Source organism: Leptopilina boulardi, unplaced genomic scaffold, assembly GCF_019393585.1.
Source record: "Leptopilina boulardi isolate dan_hultmark-lab unplaced genomic scaffold, ZJU_Lbou_2.1 LbouV2_224, whole genome shotgun sequence".
Taxonomy (NCBI): Eukaryota; Metazoa; Arthropoda; class Insecta; order Hymenoptera; family Figitidae; genus Leptopilina; species Leptopilina boulardi.
In genome coordinates this window covers 2774938-2796595 of record NW_026137779.1, presented here as the reverse complement: position 1 = coordinate 2796595, position 21658 = coordinate 2774938, and the positions used below count along the sequence as shown (strand labels likewise).

At 28.4% G+C, this 21658-nt stretch overlaps 1 protein-coding gene across 1 annotated transcript in view; it reads left to right on the top strand.

Annotated features, from left to right (window-relative positions):
* LOC127279864 (uncharacterized) overlaps window positions 1–21658 on the top strand; it is a 69754-nt gene that overhangs the window by 40922 nt on the left and 7174 nt on the right. The window contains exon 3 of the mRNA XM_051302509.1: window positions 5279–5445. Coding sequence (XP_051158466.1) covers window positions 5279–5445 — 167 coding nt within the window. The remainder of the gene's footprint in view (window positions 1–5278; window positions 5446–21658) is intronic.

The window sequence follows — 21658 nt, the reverse complement described above, 5'->3', positions numbered from 1 at the left end:
TACATGGTCCCTTATATCAATTTCTATAGTTCGAAATTGAGTTCGAAGAAGAGGTATATAATTTGGCGATGAAAGTTGTATAAGTTGAGTTGAGGAAAATACATAATTTTTACTTTCAATAGGTATAATTCTCAAGAGTGGTGATTGAACGTCACCGGTAATTTGAGGTTCACAAATGTCACAATATACAAACATTTTCTCAGGTAGTCCTCTTGCTATACTGGCAGGATGATTGGCGAAATACCCATTGTTTACAGGTATTAATTGTTCAAGAGCAAATCCAAGAATTTTGGAGACTTTCTCGCTAATTGCTAGAAAATGTTGTCCCGACATTTCACAATTTTCGTTACATACTTTTTGAACTCTAACATACGAGTCTTCTTCATCTTTAAAAGTTAAAGAAAAGCTAAACTTTAAAAGTTATGATTACTAATTATTGGCGTTTGATTAATTGTTATAATTAAATCTTGAACTTTTTTGTAAATTTCTGGACGTATAAAAGCAACATTCTCAGGTTTTAACCACCAAACGGTGGATGCTTGCTTTGTTTTATTAAATTCAATTTCATCAATTGAATTTGCCATCACCTCACTTGAATCTTTATTATCATAGTCGTAATCATAGTTATCACAATTGTTATCATCTTTATTACGTGAAGCAAAAAAGTATTTCATCGGCATTGGATATTTTTCAAGTAACTGTTTTCCATCATCAATATAGTAATCTTCTGTGCTGCGTTTTCTTCCATCTGTATCATTATTTTGTATAATTGACATTAAAGCAATACGATTTTCAAATTTATTAGACTTAAAATTTCTTATGTGTAAAAATGTGCAAGGAAACTGTATTTCTGTTAATGCAACCGCCGAACGACCATGTAAACGAATTTCATGTGGTAGTTGAGTGGTAAAGTGAGTTGTAGTATTCTTTGGAAAATATTTCATACTACTGTTACTTGGTAATACTAAATAAAATTGATCGGAATTTATTATAAATTTTTTAAATCAGACTCTGGAAGCCAAGAATTAAATTTATTAGGATAACCTTTCCACTTGACAAGTACTTGCTTTTTTCTACCTGTACCTTTTCTACGAATTACTTTTTTAACAATGTACTCAGTATCAGTCAGAAGATTTTCTTTTTTTTACAATTGATAATTCTAGTTCATAAAACAATCTCTCTATAAGCTTATTTGATAAATCTTTTAATTCGTAAACAACTGGTGAATGAAGTCGTTCATGAAAAACTCGTTTTATTATAAATATTTCTCCAGTCCATCCAGCTTCATAACCTTTCGCAAAGGGTCCTCTCTCTCTCTACTGATACGTCCCTACTGAAAATCCCCACATAGGCTCCTATATAGGAAGCTATATGGTTTCCTATACAAAATCGTATACGTAATTGGAACAGGAATTTGAATAGGAAATTAAGTAGGAATTATCATATGAATGCACATTATATCTTAATATCATACGCAGTAGTTTTCTTCAACTTTTTCCGCTGCGCAATAAATTTTTTTCATCTCTGTAGTCTATCAGGAACCTCTACTATTGAAAGATATATATCTTAGAGTTAAAAAAAATTCATATTATAGGAATTGAAATAGGAATGTACATTCCTGTGTGGATGTGGATTCATATGATAATTCCGACATAATTTCCTATTCAAATTCCTGTTCCAATTACGTATACGATTTTGTATAGGAAACCATATGGCTTCCTATATAGGGACCCATGTGGTTTCCTATATGGGAGCTTATGTGGGAATTTTCAGTGGAGGTACATAATCACCTTCCTTATATTTAACTTTCTTTCTACCATGTAATACTCTTTTTATTATATTTTTGTAAAATATTTAAACGTGCTGTTTGCGCATTTTATAAAGTTATCGATGAAGGTCTCATTTTTGTAGCAGAATGTTGAGCATTATTATAAGCGTGTATAATTTGTTGTAAAACATCAATGTAACGATGTGTATTGCGATACGTAAAATACCGCCACATACGTTCCTTAAGAGTTCTATTAAATCGTTCAGCAACTGCGGCTTTTGTGTTTGGATCTCTCACTGCGCGAAATCGTGTACCTCGTTTTACTAACATTTGTTGAAATTCACGAGCTAAGAACTCTTTTCCTCTGTCACTTTGAACACAAACAGGTTCTCTTTTTTTGTAACTATTGTCATCATTTTTATTTTCTAGAATACGATTAAAAGCATTCTTTACTTCTTCGACACTTTTATTCTTTAGAGGTTCTACCCATGCATATTTACTTAATACATCAATCACTACTAAAAGATATACATAACCATCATTGTAATCTTTTAAATTCTTTAAATCAACAAGATCAATTTCCCAGAGATCGTCGATATTAGTAACATTATAAAAAGCACGTTGAAATTTACGTCGTGTAGGAATATGTAAGTTATATGTATCTTGTCCTTGCAACCAATCAACTACTTTTTCACGCGAAACTTTTCCACGAGTAGCTTTTACAAGTTTTTCAATTCCTGAGAAAGAGGCTTCATGTGCTGGATTAAAATATATTTCTTCTAGTAGTTTCATATTAATATTTTATTTATATATTTATTTTAAAAACAGAGCTAACCATGTAGTATTATTATCACTTTCCTCTCTCTTTGTGTTATAAGTATCCTGTTTTGACCTGTCTAACCGGTTCGTACTTCGACTTCGATGTTTGTGTTCACTCTCGCTACTATTACTTTCGTCATCTGTCATTAAATCTATCAAAGATTTTTTCTCATTAACTGGTTTATTTTTTAAATTTGAAGATGATGTAATATTTATATTCTTTTTCCAATATTCTGAATTTGATACAATTTCACGTGATATCCCGATATCACGAAGAAAACTAGCAAACTGACCTCGTCCTGATGGGTTTACAGTTTTTCTATATCTTAAAGCATCATTAATAAGATCAATTATATTTGAATTTTCTACTCGTTTTCCATCAATAATAACTTTACCACGCAAGTCCCATTTTATGCGTTTACGTATGCCAGGTCTACGGATACTTTCTAATCAAGATTTGGCTTTTAATTTAAAAGTTTTTGGTACAGTACCAAGTATTTCCTCATTACTCATTATTTTATCTTCATTAAAATTATCATCACCATCATCATCTTCCTCATTTTCATTAGTATCAATTTCCTCATCATTGCTATTATTTAATATTTTTTTAGAACTGAACGGTTTGCGTTGTTGTTCTTGTATTTTATGATCTTGTACGCTGGGAATTAAAACCATTTTCTTTGCATGTTCCATATTAGAATTCAATGAGAAAAAAATGAGAGGTGAGAGGAGTTTTCTTGCAATCCTTGTCTTCAAACGGTTGTTTCTGTACTAATCATTACTTGAGAAAAGGTTAGAGATTATACTACCAATAATAGGTGCAAGTAAAAGCGGTAGAAATCCTCCACGTTTTTGAACAATGTAACGTTTCTTTTGTTGCGGAAACTCGCCTCCTATACGCTAGGTTGAGTCACCACCACCACAATCTCTGTCTCTCCCTCTCTTATACCTACATTTTCTTCTTCTCTTCGTGTAGAGTTGAGTGTAGTTTTAAATCATTTTAAAATTATTATTAATAACTGATGTTTAATGAAAATAGATTAAACTATTTCTGAAATGGTAGGAATGTTAAGAAAAAGGTAGAATAATAATAAATTCATACACACAAAATTTTCTTATAGAATATTTAGACATTTTAAAATTTTTTATTGAAATGATTATTATACAAATGAAAATCGTTTCAGAAATTTGAAACATGAATATAAAAAATGTTAGCAGAAAGTAGAGAAATATTCTTTCAGATTTATTAATTTTATTTTTTTTTTATTTTCTGGTTCATCTTCTTTATATAATTTTTCTCTTACCTCTGTACTGACAACAGGTTATACCTGTTGTCAGTACAGAGGTAGCAACCCAGTTGTTGCCTTTTTCGAGCATGAATTATTTAACTCGTAAGATGTAGCCAAAATTAAACGTCTTGTTCCTTCAGTAGTCAAAAGTATAGTCGATGCTGGAAACGATCGCCCCGTAGGTTAATTTTCAATTTAGATAAGTCAACCTCTGAAATTTCTGATAAATACCTATTACTGGTTAAATTTACTTATAAATCAATAAATGGAAATTAAAATGAATATCAAATATGATAGCACAAGCTTGAGCGTAAGGTTGTATGTTTCTATGATAGATAAATGACGAGGATATACTACTGTAATTATTATTTCAAAAAAATCATTCTGGTCAATTTCTGAATTTATAAAAATAACGGCCATTGTCACACAGAAAAAAACTGAACTCATTTTCGCTGCATCTCATTATGAGATGTGCATCAAAATGAGTTAACAGACAACTTCACGTTACTCAAAATGAACCTGAATAGAAAAACTGTAAAAATATAGGTTATATTCTACATTGTGATATTTTCATGTTGGTAAAAGGATCTTGTAAATTATAGAAAATAAATATTAAAGTAAATTATACTTAGATAATATTTATGTCTTTGATTCTTGTGTAATAAAATTTGTGAAAATATGAAAATTTTCTTCATATTTATATTTTTTTCATTACATATTCACTTTATTTTAACAATTTTTATATTAAGTGCCTTTTGCGCTCTGATACTTTTGCATTATATGATTGGCACTAACACAATTGTCAATGAAGTCAATAACGTCAACAAGATTCCTAACCTAAAAATTATATTATTTAATTTCGTTAATTTGTGTAAATCAACTTCAAGAATTAAAGATTTTTTAGTGCTATACCTTTGTTTATTAAAAACAATTATTTTATTTAATATTTTTTACATAACAGTAAATTATTAATATTATATTTTCTGTAAGGTGTTGTCCATAAATTACGTAAGACTTTTAGGGGGAGGGGGGGGTCAAACATTTCTTACGACTAATAGAAAAAATGCCGCTAATGAATGTAATGTATCTTACATGGGATGGGGGGTCAAAATACCCCCAATAAAATCTTACGTAATTTAAGGACGGCCCCTAATAATAATTACCTTACTTGTAAGTTTGAAATAGACAATATAAATGTTTTTCTTGTCGTTTTGTTGTTTATTATTATTTATATATTTATCTTATAAATAAAATTTTCAAGAAAAATTGTGAAACATCATAGAGTAAGGGAGAATAATGTCTATTAGTATAATAGAAAGTATGCAGTTTTTCCAAAAAAATTGGTTATTCGTTCATTATATATGAATATGTTTAAAGTTTTAAAAACTCTTGTATGTTTTAGATGGGAGGAGGTGTAAAGTCTTTGAGATCACTTCAACAAAGAGCCTTAGAGCGCAGACAACAAATTCTCACATCTCAACATCGATTTAATATTGGTGGATTAAGATCTGATCAAATAGTACGAGCACAAAGACGTCAGCAATATGAACAGAAGCTGTTAAGACTTAAGTATGATGAGTATTTATTTATAATAATTTTTGATTTAATGTACAGCTGATTCATTCTAGGAATAATTTTTAAAACTTGAAAAAATCAAATGATGTCAAAATTTTGACCTTTCTTAAAAAAGACAATGCAAGAAAAGCACATGAAAAATTATCGAACAAAAGTAAAAATTTTAAATTATATTAAGAAAAACATAAATTCTGCTTATAAAAGCATCTAAATCAATGTTCATTTTATAAAAATCACTTTAAAGTAGAACGGGGTGAAAAAGCCAAGGGGTTTTAAATTAAAACTATTAAATAGTTTTATCAAGCATTTAGAATATAAATTAAATTAGGTTTTTGTATTAAACCAAGTCCACTTCTGGGCCGAAAGGCTGAAGCTTAATTAATAAATAAATAATTAAATTAGGTAATACGCAACTTTTGATTCTAGTTTGACCATTGCCCATTGCACAGTGGGGTATTTCGTTAATTTAGCTGGCCAAAATTAATAGATATATTTTTCTTGTAAAAAAATGTTTTAAAATTACTATTATACAATTTTAAATAAAGATAATTGAGAAAAATGGAAAAATTCATCAAAATTTTACATTTATTGAAAAATTAACGCAAATTTTTGCACTTAATACAACTTTCTATTGAATACCTTACTTAATCTAGCATAGTTATTACAAATCTTTATTCTAATCTTCATTCTCGATTAAGTCTGCTAACTCATTATCATGATCATCCGGATATTCATCATCATCATTTGATGAATTGCTGGAAAAAGGTTCAGCAGAAAGCATCTCTTGAGTCTCCTTCGAAAATGGCAATGATTTTTTTTTTTGGACATGGTCTCATCCCTGTCAGAAGAGGATCTGAAGTTAGAAGTAATCTATTCATCACGTCTAAGTTGCAGGCAGTTCTAGAGAATTTTCTGGCAAAATTATCACGGTACAGACGGAAATGTTTATTTCTTGCTTCGCCTGCTTCTTCGGATAGTTGACCAATTGGCAATAAAGCCTTTTCGATTACAATTGCACCGTGAATAAGAATCTTATGTACTGTTGGAGACATCGGATACCAGTCATACAGGCCTACATACAGTTGAGCAGTTTCCATAGTGTAATCAGAGAATTTTTTGCAGTCAATTTTATGTCCAGAACATATAGTTTGTAATATAATCTTGAAACGATAGATGAGGTTTTGATCAATACCTAGTATCTCGGACGCAATGACTGGTTCACTAAAAAACCTTCGACTGGTGTTTCCATCATTGGTATTACCAAATCCGTGCTTAGGTACATCAACTAAAAGACCTAGCTTCTTTTTAAAGTCATATTGAATCTGTTGTTTTCTTTGCTTTATAAGTTCTTTTTCCCTTAAAGAAAGTACTGCGTGCCACTTTTTAACAGGCAGTTTATAAGCCACATGTAATAAGTGCTGAAACATACGAATCCTTGCATGTAAAGTCGATAGGCCGAATGACAACGAATCCGAATTAGGCTGTTTTGTTACATTTAACTTATTAAAATCTTTCGAAGTGACACCACAAATATAGCAACGCGAGGTAGAAGCTGTTTCTGTGGCAGCATTACAGACTTTTCCATCAACCATAGTTAGCATTAGCGTGTGTTTCACCCAAAAATCTTGATCAACCAATTTAATTTTTGTTTCCTTTAATATTGCTGCAGAATTCTGAACATGAGATATTTCCGCGGTAATAATATCAACACTTTCTTTAACAAATCTTATTCTTATAGGACGGCAGTACCGAGGTGAGGAGGGAGTTGGATTTTGCCATTTTATTTTATTGTTGTGATCACAAATTAATTGTAGTGGGACAAAGGAACTCTGAAATATATTTGCATCGGAATCTTCATCGTTAACAAATGATTGCTTATATTTCTTTTGTTGTGAGCCGTCACAACCCCACTTACAAATCAACCTCAACGTGTTACACTCCTCTTGCTTCAGACCTTGTAGAACGTCTTTTAAATAAATTAAGAAGCGCTTTACCGTGAGATCCATTAAATCTTGTAATTTAATTTCTGCACACGTTTCGGTCACCAGATAAGACGATTCGTTAGGATATGCTTCTTTTTTTTCTCTTTGTATTATAGTGTAACATGGGTAGTAAGATTTATTAGTACTCCTGACGACTTCATATTGATTTCTAGTCAGATTGCCTTCAACTATCATAGATAGACTATGCAAGGGTGACAACTGTTTCACATTTGGTTCCATCATTTTTGAGTATGCAATCCTATATTGATTAGCTTTACTAGGAGAACTGGTTAAATCCTTAACTACTTTAGACGCATTTCTTTGACCTTCTTCGTGTAGTTTCATTTTTGTAGCATAAGTCAAAACGTCAAGATCAGTGTTCTTCCTCAAATCTTCTGTTTTTCTTCTTTTACTTCTGTCACTTGACTCACTAAAACTTATAGTAGGTCGACCTGAACGATTTTTACAATTAGCAATTGGTAATGTAAACGATCCCAGAAGCCATTGCTCATTTTTCTTAACAAATAAATCACTTTTCTTTTGTGCCGCTAGCCATCTTCGTTTAAATTCTGACTTCTGATATGAAAACTGGTGTTTAATATTTTTCATTTATTCTTCTTTATAAATGTCATATTTTAATAAATAATTCTCGATAAATTCTAACTTTTCGGCAAAACTGGACAAATCTTGTCGTTGCATTATAGTAAATAATTCCAAGCGAGTAAATATCTTCACGCTTGATGAATCTAGAAGAAATGAAATAAAATAGGACCAAAAATAAAAAATTTTCAAATTTTTACAGTATCACAGAAACCTTATCAAAACTTCTAAAATCGCGGGTATGCGCGGATATTTGTTATTCAAGAGTCAAGGGTAAATAAAAATCTGTATAGTAGAGTGAAAAAAATTACAGGGATCCACCCTGAAGTATAACAAAAACCTTCGAATTGTCAAAGTTGGTTAAAAATAATATGATATAACCTGACAATTTCAAATGTAGTTCAATTCACTTAAAAACTATCATATTAAAAGATTAAAATATGAATTAAATGCACATTTACCTGATCTAGAACTAGCCATAATTCGTTTTTATAGAAATTAAACAGTTAGGCAAATATATCAGTCCATTATAACTATAACTTATCATAGATAAAAAACAGCGAATCAGCTTTATTTTGTTAATAACTTTTGTTTCTATGTTTTTCTTGGGTGATGTTTAAGAGGGGTACAGGGGGCTGCATATTGTTTGTGGAACACCTAGAAATACCTGTGCATATTTATTTTAAAAAGTAATAAGTTTTACAAAATCGACTTTTGGCCAGCTAAATTAACGAAATACCTCACTGTGCATTGTTTCGTCTTCGCTCGCAAACCCTCCCTAGATGCACAATATACTATTTCATCTGAAAAAATTTGTTAAATTAATATTTTTGTAAAATGTTCTCTTATTTAAAAAAATCACTTCTTTAAGGTCTTTAACAAAGATTTTTATGTAAAATTAAAAAATACACCTATTAATGCGCGTAATACGGGAAGCTGGTAAAGAATTGAAAAAATGTAACAAGAAAAAATAGAAACTTATGCCGACAACAATTAATTGTTAACATTTAATTAATCTATATTAATAAAACCAGAATCAAACTTTTGTCTGTACATTGCTCAAATTTTAAAATTTTTGACGTAGTTTGTCGTTATGAAGAACAAGTAGTCCAAAAATGTCCGTTAAAAAATTTGTGTCTGTACGTATGTCTGCAATATTTTGTTCCAGTATCATGCAAGTATCGTGAAAATTTTAGCCATTTCCGATTTAAAAATAATAATTTGTAAGTATAGAAGATTTTTAAAAAATTTGAAAAATCAAAAATTTTCAAATTATTCATTTCTTAATAGATTGTTTCTAAACTTTTTATACTTGAGTATTAATTGTTATTTAGTCACATTTTAGAATAATTTTTTAAAAATTACAAGCTAAAACTGAGATATAGTAATAAAACTGTATTTGGGGTTAAAAAATCGAAATAACTATTATTGTTAACCAATTGCTTTCAAATTTTATTCGGAGGTATTTTTAAGACCTCTGATTAAGACTTTCACGTCAAAATAATATAATTCCAAATTGCAAATTCAAAGTCTCTGGTTCAAAAATTCGAGAATCAAAAAAATGAATAATAAGTATTTGTAATAATTGAATTTATGCGTGCCAATTGATTTTGTTTGTACAATTCTGTAATTATAAATTATAGATTTGTACCCATACAGAAGCAAAAATTCGACGAATATTATAGAAAAGCCATAGAAAATGCAGTATATTATCGTTTATAATCATAGTATTCTTTTGAGTGTATGTATTTTTGTGATGGAATATTCGACAAGTTTTTGATGCTGTGTGGCTGAGATGTATGATTCATTACGTTTACGTGGTGCATCTTGGAAACAATATTATTGAAATGTTTAAATTTCATAAAAAAATTTAATTTGTTTAATTTTGGTTTTAAGGAGTTAATATAATTATAATATATTTTTCCCGAATCGCAAAGTGGCTTTTTCACCCCACCAGTAGCCCACGTTGGGGAGAGGGGGATCAAAGTAAATGTCCACGTGGACTAAGTAAAAATTTAATTTTATAGAGATGGAGAATGAAAATAAATTAAGTTCAAAGAGTGACTTTTGTTTTGCTGCAGTTGATAATCTTTCAAAATGGTTATAACACAACTATGGTTCAACGATGACAGTTCTCATCAAATATCTAATGAAGATTATTAGATTTATCGTTATATATTTATCGTTTTATAATTTGGTACCAAACAGATTATGTATTTTTCAAGATATTCCTGCCAAAGATATCTTGATACTAGCAAAGATATTAAGAGTAAACTTTATTATCATATCTTCTAAAAAATGATTAAATATTTCTAATAATTATTAAATATCTATTTATTTATCACTTTAAGATAAGAATCCGACTAAATATAGTTACAATTTTTCATAACATAACAAAATTATTATTTTTTACCAAAAGAAGTCCACGACCCCAAAGTTATATAACTTTGTCCTTTCATAGGATACGAAGATTGTCCGATCAGGATTTTGAAGCTGAAGAACTAAACTTTCAGAACCAATTTGAATTTCAAAAAAAAAATTAATATCGATTTTACAAATTACAAAAAGAAAAAAAAATCTTTTTCACCCCGTTCTACTCTATATTATTGTCCACATATTTTGCACAATTTATTTTACGGGAGGCATGAATATTCCCCAAATTAGACATGCCGGAATTTTTGTGGTGTTGAATTAAAAGTTATCGAATTTAGATTTAGTAGAATTTTAAAAAAGTAGATTTTATAATGAGTCCAATTTTTATATCAAAAATTTTTATTTAAAGAAATTTTAATTTTGTAGAATTTTTATTAAGAGCCACATCTTTTTTCAAAAAGATCGATTTTCTAAAAACTGTATATTCTTGTAGTAGATATATGTAGAAATGCTATGGAAACTATTATTTTGGTTGGAAACTACGGTAACATATCGAAAAACAGGGTACAATGCAAAAATCACGCGCTCATTGATCGTACTCTTCGCGCGCACAATGTATATATATATATATCTTCCTATATTGCAAAAAGATATCGCCGCCGTCTCCGCCGCTGTTTCAAGAATTCTTGACCTAGGAGGGGGATTCCCCCCTCCTAAATTTTGAAGTTATGTTCGTTTCCATAAACTCTACACAACTAAACTCAACACATTAAGATTTAGAATTAGAAAAATAAAAATATTTTTTTATAATTCTACACAAATAAATATTACATTAGTTAATTCTACACAGCTATAAAAAATAATAAATTAAATTCGACACAATTAAATTCAACACATGAAAATAATCTTATTTAAATATTTTTATTTGATGTGTAGAATTTGTAAATGTTGAGTTTAATTGTGTAGAATTTTATAAATAATCGGAAATAAAGAAAATATTATTTTCATGTGTAAAATTTAATTGTATCGAATTTAATTTTTTATTTTTTATAGCTGTGTAGAATTTATTAATGTAGTATTTATTTGTGTAGAATTATAAAAAAATTTTTTTCATTTTTCTAATTCTAAATCTTAATGTGTTGAGTTTATTTGTGTAGAGTTTATGGAGATAATTTTCTAGTTAATAGTTTATTGTGTAGGGTTTTTCGATGTAGTATTTAATTGTGTAGAATATATTTTTATTTTATTTTGTTGAAAATTGACTCGTGTACAGTTAGCGGTGCAGTATTTTCTTGTGTAGAGTTTATTTGTATTGAATTCGTACCGCCCCTTTATCCAGACGCGTAAGGGGGTATTTTCTTGAAAAAGGACATTTTTTCGTAATTTTCTTTTTTCTCAAAACAACGTTTTTTGACCTGGCAGACATCCTAAAAAAACTATTGCACCGATTAAGCTCAAATTTGTATGGTTTATTCTACACATATACCGCTATCGATGGAACTAAAATCATAATTTTTTATTAATATTTAACCATTTTTTTAAACAATTTAAGTTGGAAAAACAACTTCAGACAATAGCGACGACCTTACTTTTCAAGAAAATATCAAAAATTTAATTTTTTAATGACGTGAATTGAAGATATTGTGTCCGCCAATCACAAGTATCATAAAAAAGAATTTTTATTTATCAGAATCGTTCTTTTGTCGAATTTCTATTTATCAGAATATTCACTTAAAAGTATTTTATTAACCGAATTTTCAATTAAAAGAATTTCTATATAACAAAATTCCTATTTAACAAAACTTTTATTAAATAAAATTTCTTTTTGATTTAATTTTTATTCAATAGAATTGTCATTTAACAGAAATTCTACTTAGCTCAATTTTTAAGACAAAGAATTTTTATTTCACCGATAGTTTATTTTAAAGTTTTTTTAAATATGAATTTTGTTATATAAAAATTCTTTTAATTGGAAATTTGGTTAAGGGGAAAGTCTACTGTGACAAGGGAAAAAACAGGCCGATTTTCCGGATTTTTTTTCTAACAAAATATGACTCGTACATAAAATTAAAATTTAAATAAAACCGTAATCTTTATTATATGTACAAGTATTTGTAAAAAAAATTTCAAATCGAAATATTTAAAATAAGGTTATTCAAGTTGGGTGTGGGAAAGCCAAGATGGATGATTGCTGGTGCACAAACATCCGGCCTATCAGCCTATCAGCATTCATTCCCACGAGAAATACGTGGAAATGTGTGCTGATAGACCGGATTTTTGTGCACCAGCTTGGCTTTCCCCCACCCAACTTGAATAACCTTATTGCCGTCGTGACAATCCTTCAAGCGCAGGTCCGTTTTTTTAGGTGCCCAAACCATGTACACATGAAGTAGTATAAGGAGCACTCACTACTTGTTAAGCATATAGGCTCCCTGCATGAGAATAAATCCGAAATTACATATCTCCGATTATGACGCCTCTAGCGGAAAAGCGGTGTACTTAGAAGTTTTCAAAATATGGCTGCGCCTAGTGACAGCTGTTCTCAATAGTAAACAGTGTAAAGTGATATATAATAATTTTAGAAAAAGTGTAAAGAAAGAAAAAAAACTATTTGACTTAACTTGAAAAGAAAGAAAAAAGTTACACACAAAAATTTTAAATAAAACATAAATTTTTTGAAAATATATTTGAAAATTGGTAAGTTTTTGCTTATTTACACACGAATATATAATTTAGATTTTTAAAATGTTTGTTTTCAATTATGTTTCATAATGAGATAATAAAGGAATTGCAATATTTTGGCGTAAGTTATATAAAAATAATAAAAATATATAATTAATTTTGTTTCATTGTAGCCGTATAAGTTTGAAACGAAATTTCTTAATTTTTTTTTATTTTTAGGTTATATTTACATGTAAACAAACAAAATATAATGACAAGTTCAGCAAGTATTTGTTAACATTCAAATACATACAAAATAATTTGTATCAAGTAAAGTTGCCTGTGTTAATGCTGATTCATTGATCAATTTAGCAGCCTCATTTTTCACTTTTTAATTTATAATTACACAAAATTAACTCGTTTCAAACACATTTAAAAAAAACGCTAACTGACAGTTATATACAAACACTTATATAACAATGTACCACGTGACCTGTAATTCCTCGCTTTTCCGCTAGGGTTGTTAATATCGGCGATATGTAAATGCTTCTATTAAATCTGGAAAGGCTGGGGAAGAATTTTCAAAAACGGCCTATAGAGTGGGTGCTCCTTATACTACTTCATGGGTGTACATGAAATCTCACGTCTAGGTGATCTGAAACAAAAAATCAAAATATGTTTATCATCTACATAGTATTGACTCTCATCTGACAGAGGATTTTGTCGATAAAAAATTTTGGCGCCGAAAAAAAATTATTGAAATTTTTTTCTATTTTTTTGCCCGGGGAAAAAACTTTCAAAAATTTTTTTTTTCGGCGCCAAAATTTTTTCTAAATACTTGTATAGGGTCAGTTGGGGTAAATGGGGACAGGAGGTAAATGGGGACAAGAGGTTTTGGAGCTTAATTTACAGTTTTAAAATTAAGTTCAACGTCAATATTTTAACCTCAGATCACCTGCAAGAGGTTTTGAGTATGTCCAAGCTTTTATCTTGACAATTGGCAGCAAGAAAAAAAAGTTATCGCTCACTGCATAAAAACTTGAAAATCAAAGTCAAACTGTTTCAGTATTTTGTCTCGCATTTCAAAGAGAACAGACTTGAAAATCATACGAAATTTTTTTCTTATTCCTTATGACTCCTATAATAGAAATTCACTTGAATTTTTGATTTTTGTCATTATTAACCAAATTGACAAAAATCAAAAATTCAAGTTAATTTGTGTTATAGGAGTCATAAGGAATACGAAAAAAATTTGGTATGATTTTTAAGTCTATTTTTTTCAAATGCGAGACAAAATACTGAAATAAAAAAAAAATTAAAAAAAATTCAATTGGTTCAACTATTATATATCTACTACAAATTTTTTTCAAGTTTTTTCATCCCTTAATACAGTAATATACTTAAGGAAACTTTTTTCTTAAAACTTTCTTAAAAACTATACTGTCCCCATTTACCACAAATTTTATGAAATTTTCTAAATTTTGGGGTAAATGGGGACAGTCAGTTTCATGCGTTTAAAGCTTATCTAAATTTTTTTCTGTTGCATAAAATTAATCCTGGGAACGTAAATAACAACTTAAAAAAATATAAACCCGCAAATAGTACCTTTTAAAGGAAGAAACTTACGTAATTTGTGAAAAAAAGCGATTTCGTCCCCATTTACCCCAACTGACCCTATATAATAAAGATGACGGTTTAATTTAATGTACGAGTCATATTTTGTTAAAAAAAAAAATCCGGAAAATCGGCCTGTTTTTTCCTTGTCATAGTAGACTTCCCCCTTAATAAAATATTTTTAAGTGAATATTCTGATAAATAAAAAATCGATAAAAGAACAATTCTGATAAATAAAAATTCTTTTTTATTAAAATTTTTCTAGATATAAATTTTGTTAAATGGATGAGAAATCCTGAAGTGTCCTCCGTTTTGCCAAAGGTCGAAATTTTTTATCGAAAGTTCAGAAAAATATAGTTCCAGTATATTTAAAAACATCCCTAAATTTTTTTTAAAAAAATCCATTTGTTTATTTTTTATAAACAATTAAAATTTTATGCATAAAATTTTTCAAAATTGCATAACTTTGACAAAAATTGACGAAATTCTTTTTCCTTTTTTTTAACAGGGTTTCTACAAATTTCTCTTCGCGAAATTCCATGATCTTTCCATGATTTCCAGGTGATAAATGATAAAATTTCCATGATACTTCAAAACTTACTATAAACAGAAATTATGACGAATTAAAATACTCAAAATGGGTAATTTTGAACGAACATGTAATTTCGAGTTTTAGATCATGGAATTGAAAAAATTTCATTGTATGATTAAAAATTCCATGAGATTTCCATGATTCCATGATCCAAAATGAATTTCCATGATTTGTAGAAACCCTGTTTAAATTACTCATGAAATTCAAAAGTTTTTAAAAATAATTTTTACAACTCTGAAACTTTTCATTTGTTATAAAAAGAAACTTTATTTTATAAAAAAAAATGAAAAAATAAACGTGTTCTGGATGAATAGGGTAACTGTGGGTATAGTATACCTGTAGGAGACCCAATTGCTGCAGATTTGAGAAAGTTATTATTATTTACTATTAATGAATGTATGATTTGTTCAAAATGACGGCAAAAATTATTCTACATCTTACCTGATGAAATAGCCAAGAAAAATGTGCATTTCGTTAATTATTAATGTAATTATTTAAATGACTGAATTCCATGATATTATCAAATGTGTCACCTTAAGCCGAATGGATAACTTTAATTGTGTATTAAACAATGTTAAACGGTATTTCTAAACTAATAATTAATATTTACGAATAAATTAAAGTCTAAAGAATCATAATTAACTCTTGTTTTTTAAAAATAGTATTATTGTTAATAATTATTTATAAATAAAGTTCGGAACATGCAAATGTGTTAGTTATCGGCAGGGATGAAAACTGATTGCCTTAGTGATCGTTACGTGAAAGCATTAGTAATCGGCAGTAATATTAAAGTATGAAAACAAACTTTTTAAATTGATTTTCTTATATATTATAGTATAATTATATCAATTTACTGTTAGAAAAATCTGTATTAAATTTAATACATTGTATATAAAGCAAATATGCAATACTAGAACTGAAATTTAATATATATTTACATTCAATTTAAGGTTATGTGACTGTTAGGTATGTAATGTTAATATTCAGTAACTTTTATCGTAAAATACTGAATGGATTTAGTTGAAATTTTATGAAGGAGTTCCAAATATGACAAAAGGAATGGTTGTCAAGTGTGAAAATGTTGATATATTGTTAAATAATTATTATAAAACACTTGAATAAAATAATTCTAAATAATTAGAAAATGTAGGGTTAGGAGTGTCCGATTTTCTAACAATTTTTATGCCTTTTATTATATTTATTTAACAATATATCAATATTTTCGTACTTCACAACGATTCTTTATCATATTTTAAATTCTTCCACAAAATTTCATCTCAATCCATTCATCATTTTACGAGATAAGTTACCGACAAATTAACATTATAGACCTAACAGTCACATGACCTTATAATACACTTTACTTTTCTATAATAAATAAAGAAATATAAAATTCTTAAAAACGAAATAAAATAAATATTTTGAAAAAAAGAAAAAAATTATAAACAATCAAAAATATGAAATTATAAACAAATTTTTAATATAATAAAACTTATTTGATATTAACAAACAAAATTTTTCTTAATTTACTTTTTAATTAAATTTAATAATACTTCTTTTTTAAATTAATTAACTAAGAAATGCTACACAAAACTTACATGTTTTAGCTTTCGACAGCCTCCTTCTTTAGTTATCGTCATTAAAGAAAACATAAAATAACTTTCATTTCATCTAATTTTCGGTTGACGATAACTAAAATATATTAATATTATAATATACAAAATTCATTTTTACAATGAAAACAAAGGTTTCAACATCACTCAATAAAAAAAGTCAGTTGTTTATGTATTTTCAAATTTTTAATTATTGTCATCTCTGACGATTATTGACACACTGTGAATTTAGGGTTTTAGTTATCGTTTTCCTTAATAATAAAATAAAAATTTAAATATTAACTTTTTTTCAATCCATCAATAGTAGTTTCATTACTTTATGATAAAAACATAAGCTTAACTTTCAATTCACTTTACACTACTAATCAATGTCTTATTGGGGATAGCTTCAGTATGATCCCAATAGCATGTAAATAAATTTCCAACCCTCTAGAGGCTTCGGAAATTAATTTTTCTGGGGTAAAATTGACCAAAAACGGAAAAAATTTCTAAAAATCAGCAAAAAACCCCAAAAAATAAAATTTTTTCGACGCAGTATTGTTTCTTTCGATTGCAGAAGGTAATCTGCACACGTTCCAACCCATTAGAGGCTTTAGAGAAGTCGGTTTCCGGGGTAAAAGTGACCATAAACGAAATTTTTTTTTATAAAATCCTGAAAATTCTATGTAAGAACCCCAAAAAGTAAATTTTTCTCGACGCAGTTTTGTTTCTTTCGATTGCAGAAGGTATACTGCACGTTGCAACTCACCAGAGGCTTCGGATACACTTATATTCAAGATTAAAAGAAGGATTACAACTAAAATAGCGATTAATTTTACAAATATTAGTTAAGTGTAAACTTTATAATACATCAATCGATTCGTTTTCATGCCAGGAATACGGTTTTGACAAAATTTATTAAAAGGTTTGTTGTCGACTTTCGCCGGAGTTTGTATAGTAGGGGAATGTGGCGGGGCTAGTGCCCAGCGTGTAGGCGAACTATGCCAGACGCGGCCGAATATGCCTTACTGTACTACACGAGTTCAGGTTTTTTTTTCTTTTTTTGTGGGGGGCAGATTTTTTTTTCAGGCCTACCAGAACATCGGTGGGTTTAATGAAAATTTTAATAAAAAAATGCTGAAAAGTATAGGAGACCTTGAAAAATAGCCGCAGTTCAGGAATGCATATGTGACCTGGACAGTTAAAAGGGACCTTTTGTCCGAAAAAATTAATTTTTTATTGATTGGTGATTCTGATAGAAAAAAGTTTTCTCTATCAGAATCACCAATCAATAAAAAATCGATTTTTTCGGACAAAAGGTCCCTTTTAACTGTCCAGGTCACATATATTAAAATTAATTTTTTAAAAATTAATCCCTACTCTGGATTGATTTCTGGAAGCGTCCAGAGTGGGGAATATTTTTTAAAAAATTTAATTTTTCTCGATGTATTTCTGAACTTTAACCATTTTTCAAGGTCTTCTATATTTCTGAGCATTTTTTTTAATTTTCATTTATAATTTTTTTTAAAATGAATTCTTCTTAATTTTTTATTACGGAAAATGAGGAGTGTCAACGCATATCTTAATTATTGGGTGATACAAAAAAATTTTGTTTTCCTGTTTTGTTGAAATTTGAATTTATCTGAGGAACCGATAAACAATATTCGAAAGTCAATTTTTTCAACTAACAATAAGTTCTGATTGACATTTTAAAAAAGCAGTACTATTTGTGTATCATTGTATACATAAATTTGAGAAATTCAAGAGCTACGCTAAAAAATACACCAAAAAATTATAACAATATTTTTTAATAAAACTTATCGTTCAAAGTGAAAACACGAACAAAATATATAAAATACAAAATAAATAATTAATTCAGAGGCAATACTTGCTTAACATATCTTCGACATACTTTTTATCAAGTTGAGATGATGGTGGACAGTTTTTATTTTTATTTGCATAGCAGATTTTCCTAGTTAATGAGGATGAAGCAAGTTTCTTTTTTCAAAAACTACGTCAGCTACATCTAAAGTAAATTTACTGACACTTTATGTACTGCATGCATCGACTTTTGAAATTTTTTTCAATTTTTTCGAAAAAACCGATTTCTTTCCTTTCTAGATCGTAGCTATCAAATCCAATCCGTCTCGCTATATTTTACCTGCAATCAGGCTTCGCACTCTTCGACTAAAAGCTACTATTTGCTACTTTTTTGATGGTTGGCTACTTTTTGGCTACTTTTTCACTATTTAGACAACTTTTTGTTACTTTTTTGCTGACTAATGAGTTCAAAACCTGTATATGGTTTTAAGTAATTTTAAATAGCACACAAAAATTGGATCTATAAAGTGCTGAATATCTTGCAGTTACTTTAACCCATTTAAATTTATGAAAAACTGTGAAAAATTGGTATTAAATCAGTTCTTTAAATTTCAAATATGCCTAAATAAATATTAATAAAAAACTTAAAGATTTTAAAATTTTCTAGAAATTAGAAGAAAATAAAAAACTAGATAAAAATAAATATCTAAATAAAAATAAAAATAAACTATATAAATAAAAAAACTAGAAATTAAGAAAATAGAGTGATTTATCCCCACCACCGAAATATATATAGATAACCGGATATTTTTCACAGTTTTACATAAATGTTAATGCGCTAGGTTAAAGTAACCGCAAGATATTTAGCACCTTATAAATCTAATTTTTGTGTCTTTTTTGTGTGCGGTTTAAACTTACTTAATTTCACAGACCAACTTTGAAAACATATTTTATCTATTATTTTCATTTATTCACTTAATTAACAAACCCCCACAAAAAAAATTTTGTCCGGCAAAATAGACTAGTCATTCTTACGTATTTTGGGTCACTGAATCCGACTCCGGGGTCAGAATTTAAAAGTTGGTTCTTATTTTTAAGATAAACTCAAAAAACTGCTTAAAAAAGAAAAAAAATCAAAAAGTGAAAAAAATTTTGTATGACACTGCGATAGTGTAATTCCATGTATTTTTAGCCACTGATTCCGAATCCAAAGTTACAATTGTTAGATTTGCTGAAATGTTTTGAGATAATTGCAAAAAACTCAATAAACAAAAATTCAAAAAATTCAAAATCAGTTTTTTGGCATTATCTCCAAAATTTAAGCTTATTTCTCAATTCTGACTTCGAATTCGAATTCAGTGGAAAAAAGTACAATGTACATGGAAATACAATATCGTAGTGTTTCGGCAAAAAATTATCTTTGTCGACAGGAAAAACAAAGTGTTATTTTAACACCAGAATTGGTGTTAAAATAACACGCAACAAATTTTACTCTAAATCTAGGTTAAATCTTATGGGTTTTAGCATTGGAGAAAATTACCCGCAACAAAAATAACACCAGCTTTTTTCTGTGTCCCTAATTCAGGATTTTTATCAGATTTTTGCGATTATCTCTAAGAACTAAGACGTAACAATGACTACTCTATTTCGCCGGACAAAATTAATGTTTTTTCTGAGGCTGTGTAGTCAATAAAAGATAATAAATTAATTAATTCTGAACAAGAGACATCTTCTCCATTTTAAACTCATATTTCAAGATAAATAATAAAATTTTTGACTTAATTGTTTTTATTTCGTTGTCTAAATATCATCCAGAATCATTTCGGAAAGTATCTATTTTTTTAAAAAATTAGGCCTTAACGACTTTTGATATAAAATATAATGGATTGAGTCAAAAATTTGTAATTACCTCTTTTGCCATTTAAATGTTCGAAAATTCTTTACTTTTATGGTATAATTTTAATTTTTTATACCCTAAAAACAAAGTATTATGCAAATTATTATGTAAATTAGGTGTTGAAATTTAATTTTTTTAAATTAAATACAATTTAATATATAAACTACACATATTATTAATTTTTTTCGTAGGCTACTTTTTTCTACTTTTTTTACTTTTCAGGCTACTTTTTGCTACTATTTTTTTACTGACTAATGAGTGCGAAGCCTGTGCAATATACACGTGAAAATACGTATGTGTACTGAATTGCAGTTCTTAATATGCAAAAATGTAGAAGTTAAGGAGGAGACAGTTTCGTCAAAAAATTATTTAGGATATCGCTAAGAACAAAATTAAGCAATGCAAGAGGATGAAAAGGGAAACCCTTGCAAACTATAAATTAATAATAAAAATAACCTCGTTATTGAAACAGGTTAATTGTTAACTAAACTGTAAAACATGTGATATCTATCTAAAAGTATTTTTCAACAAATTCAAATATTATGTGTTAAATGAAATTATAATCAATGTTAAATTAAACTGCAATCTTTTATATATAAACATAGTATTTTTAAATTAATACTTTTTTATTTCGTTTGTATTTAGATTTGTATTTAGACATTTTTTCTATGTCATTTTTCAGTGTCGTTTTTTGAGTGTCATCGCGAAGTAACACTACACTCACAAGAATGACATTCATGAGTGTCATTTTTATCATGTCATATTTTTTCGTAAGGGATAGAGTTCTAAAAAAAATTGATTTTCCTTATTTTTCAAGCTTTAATACCGGACAAGAAAAATGAGGTAATTCGAAATAGTTAAATAACAATTTATTAAACAATGTTTGTTTTTTTTGTATTTTATTCATGAAGTATTATAAGGAGCACTCACTCTATAGGCCGTTTTTGAAAATTCTTCCTCAGCCTTTCCAGATTTAATAGAAGCATTTACATATCCCCGATACTAACAACCCTAGCGGAAAAGCGAGGAATTATAGGTCACGTGGTACATTGTTATATAAGTGTTTGTGTATAAC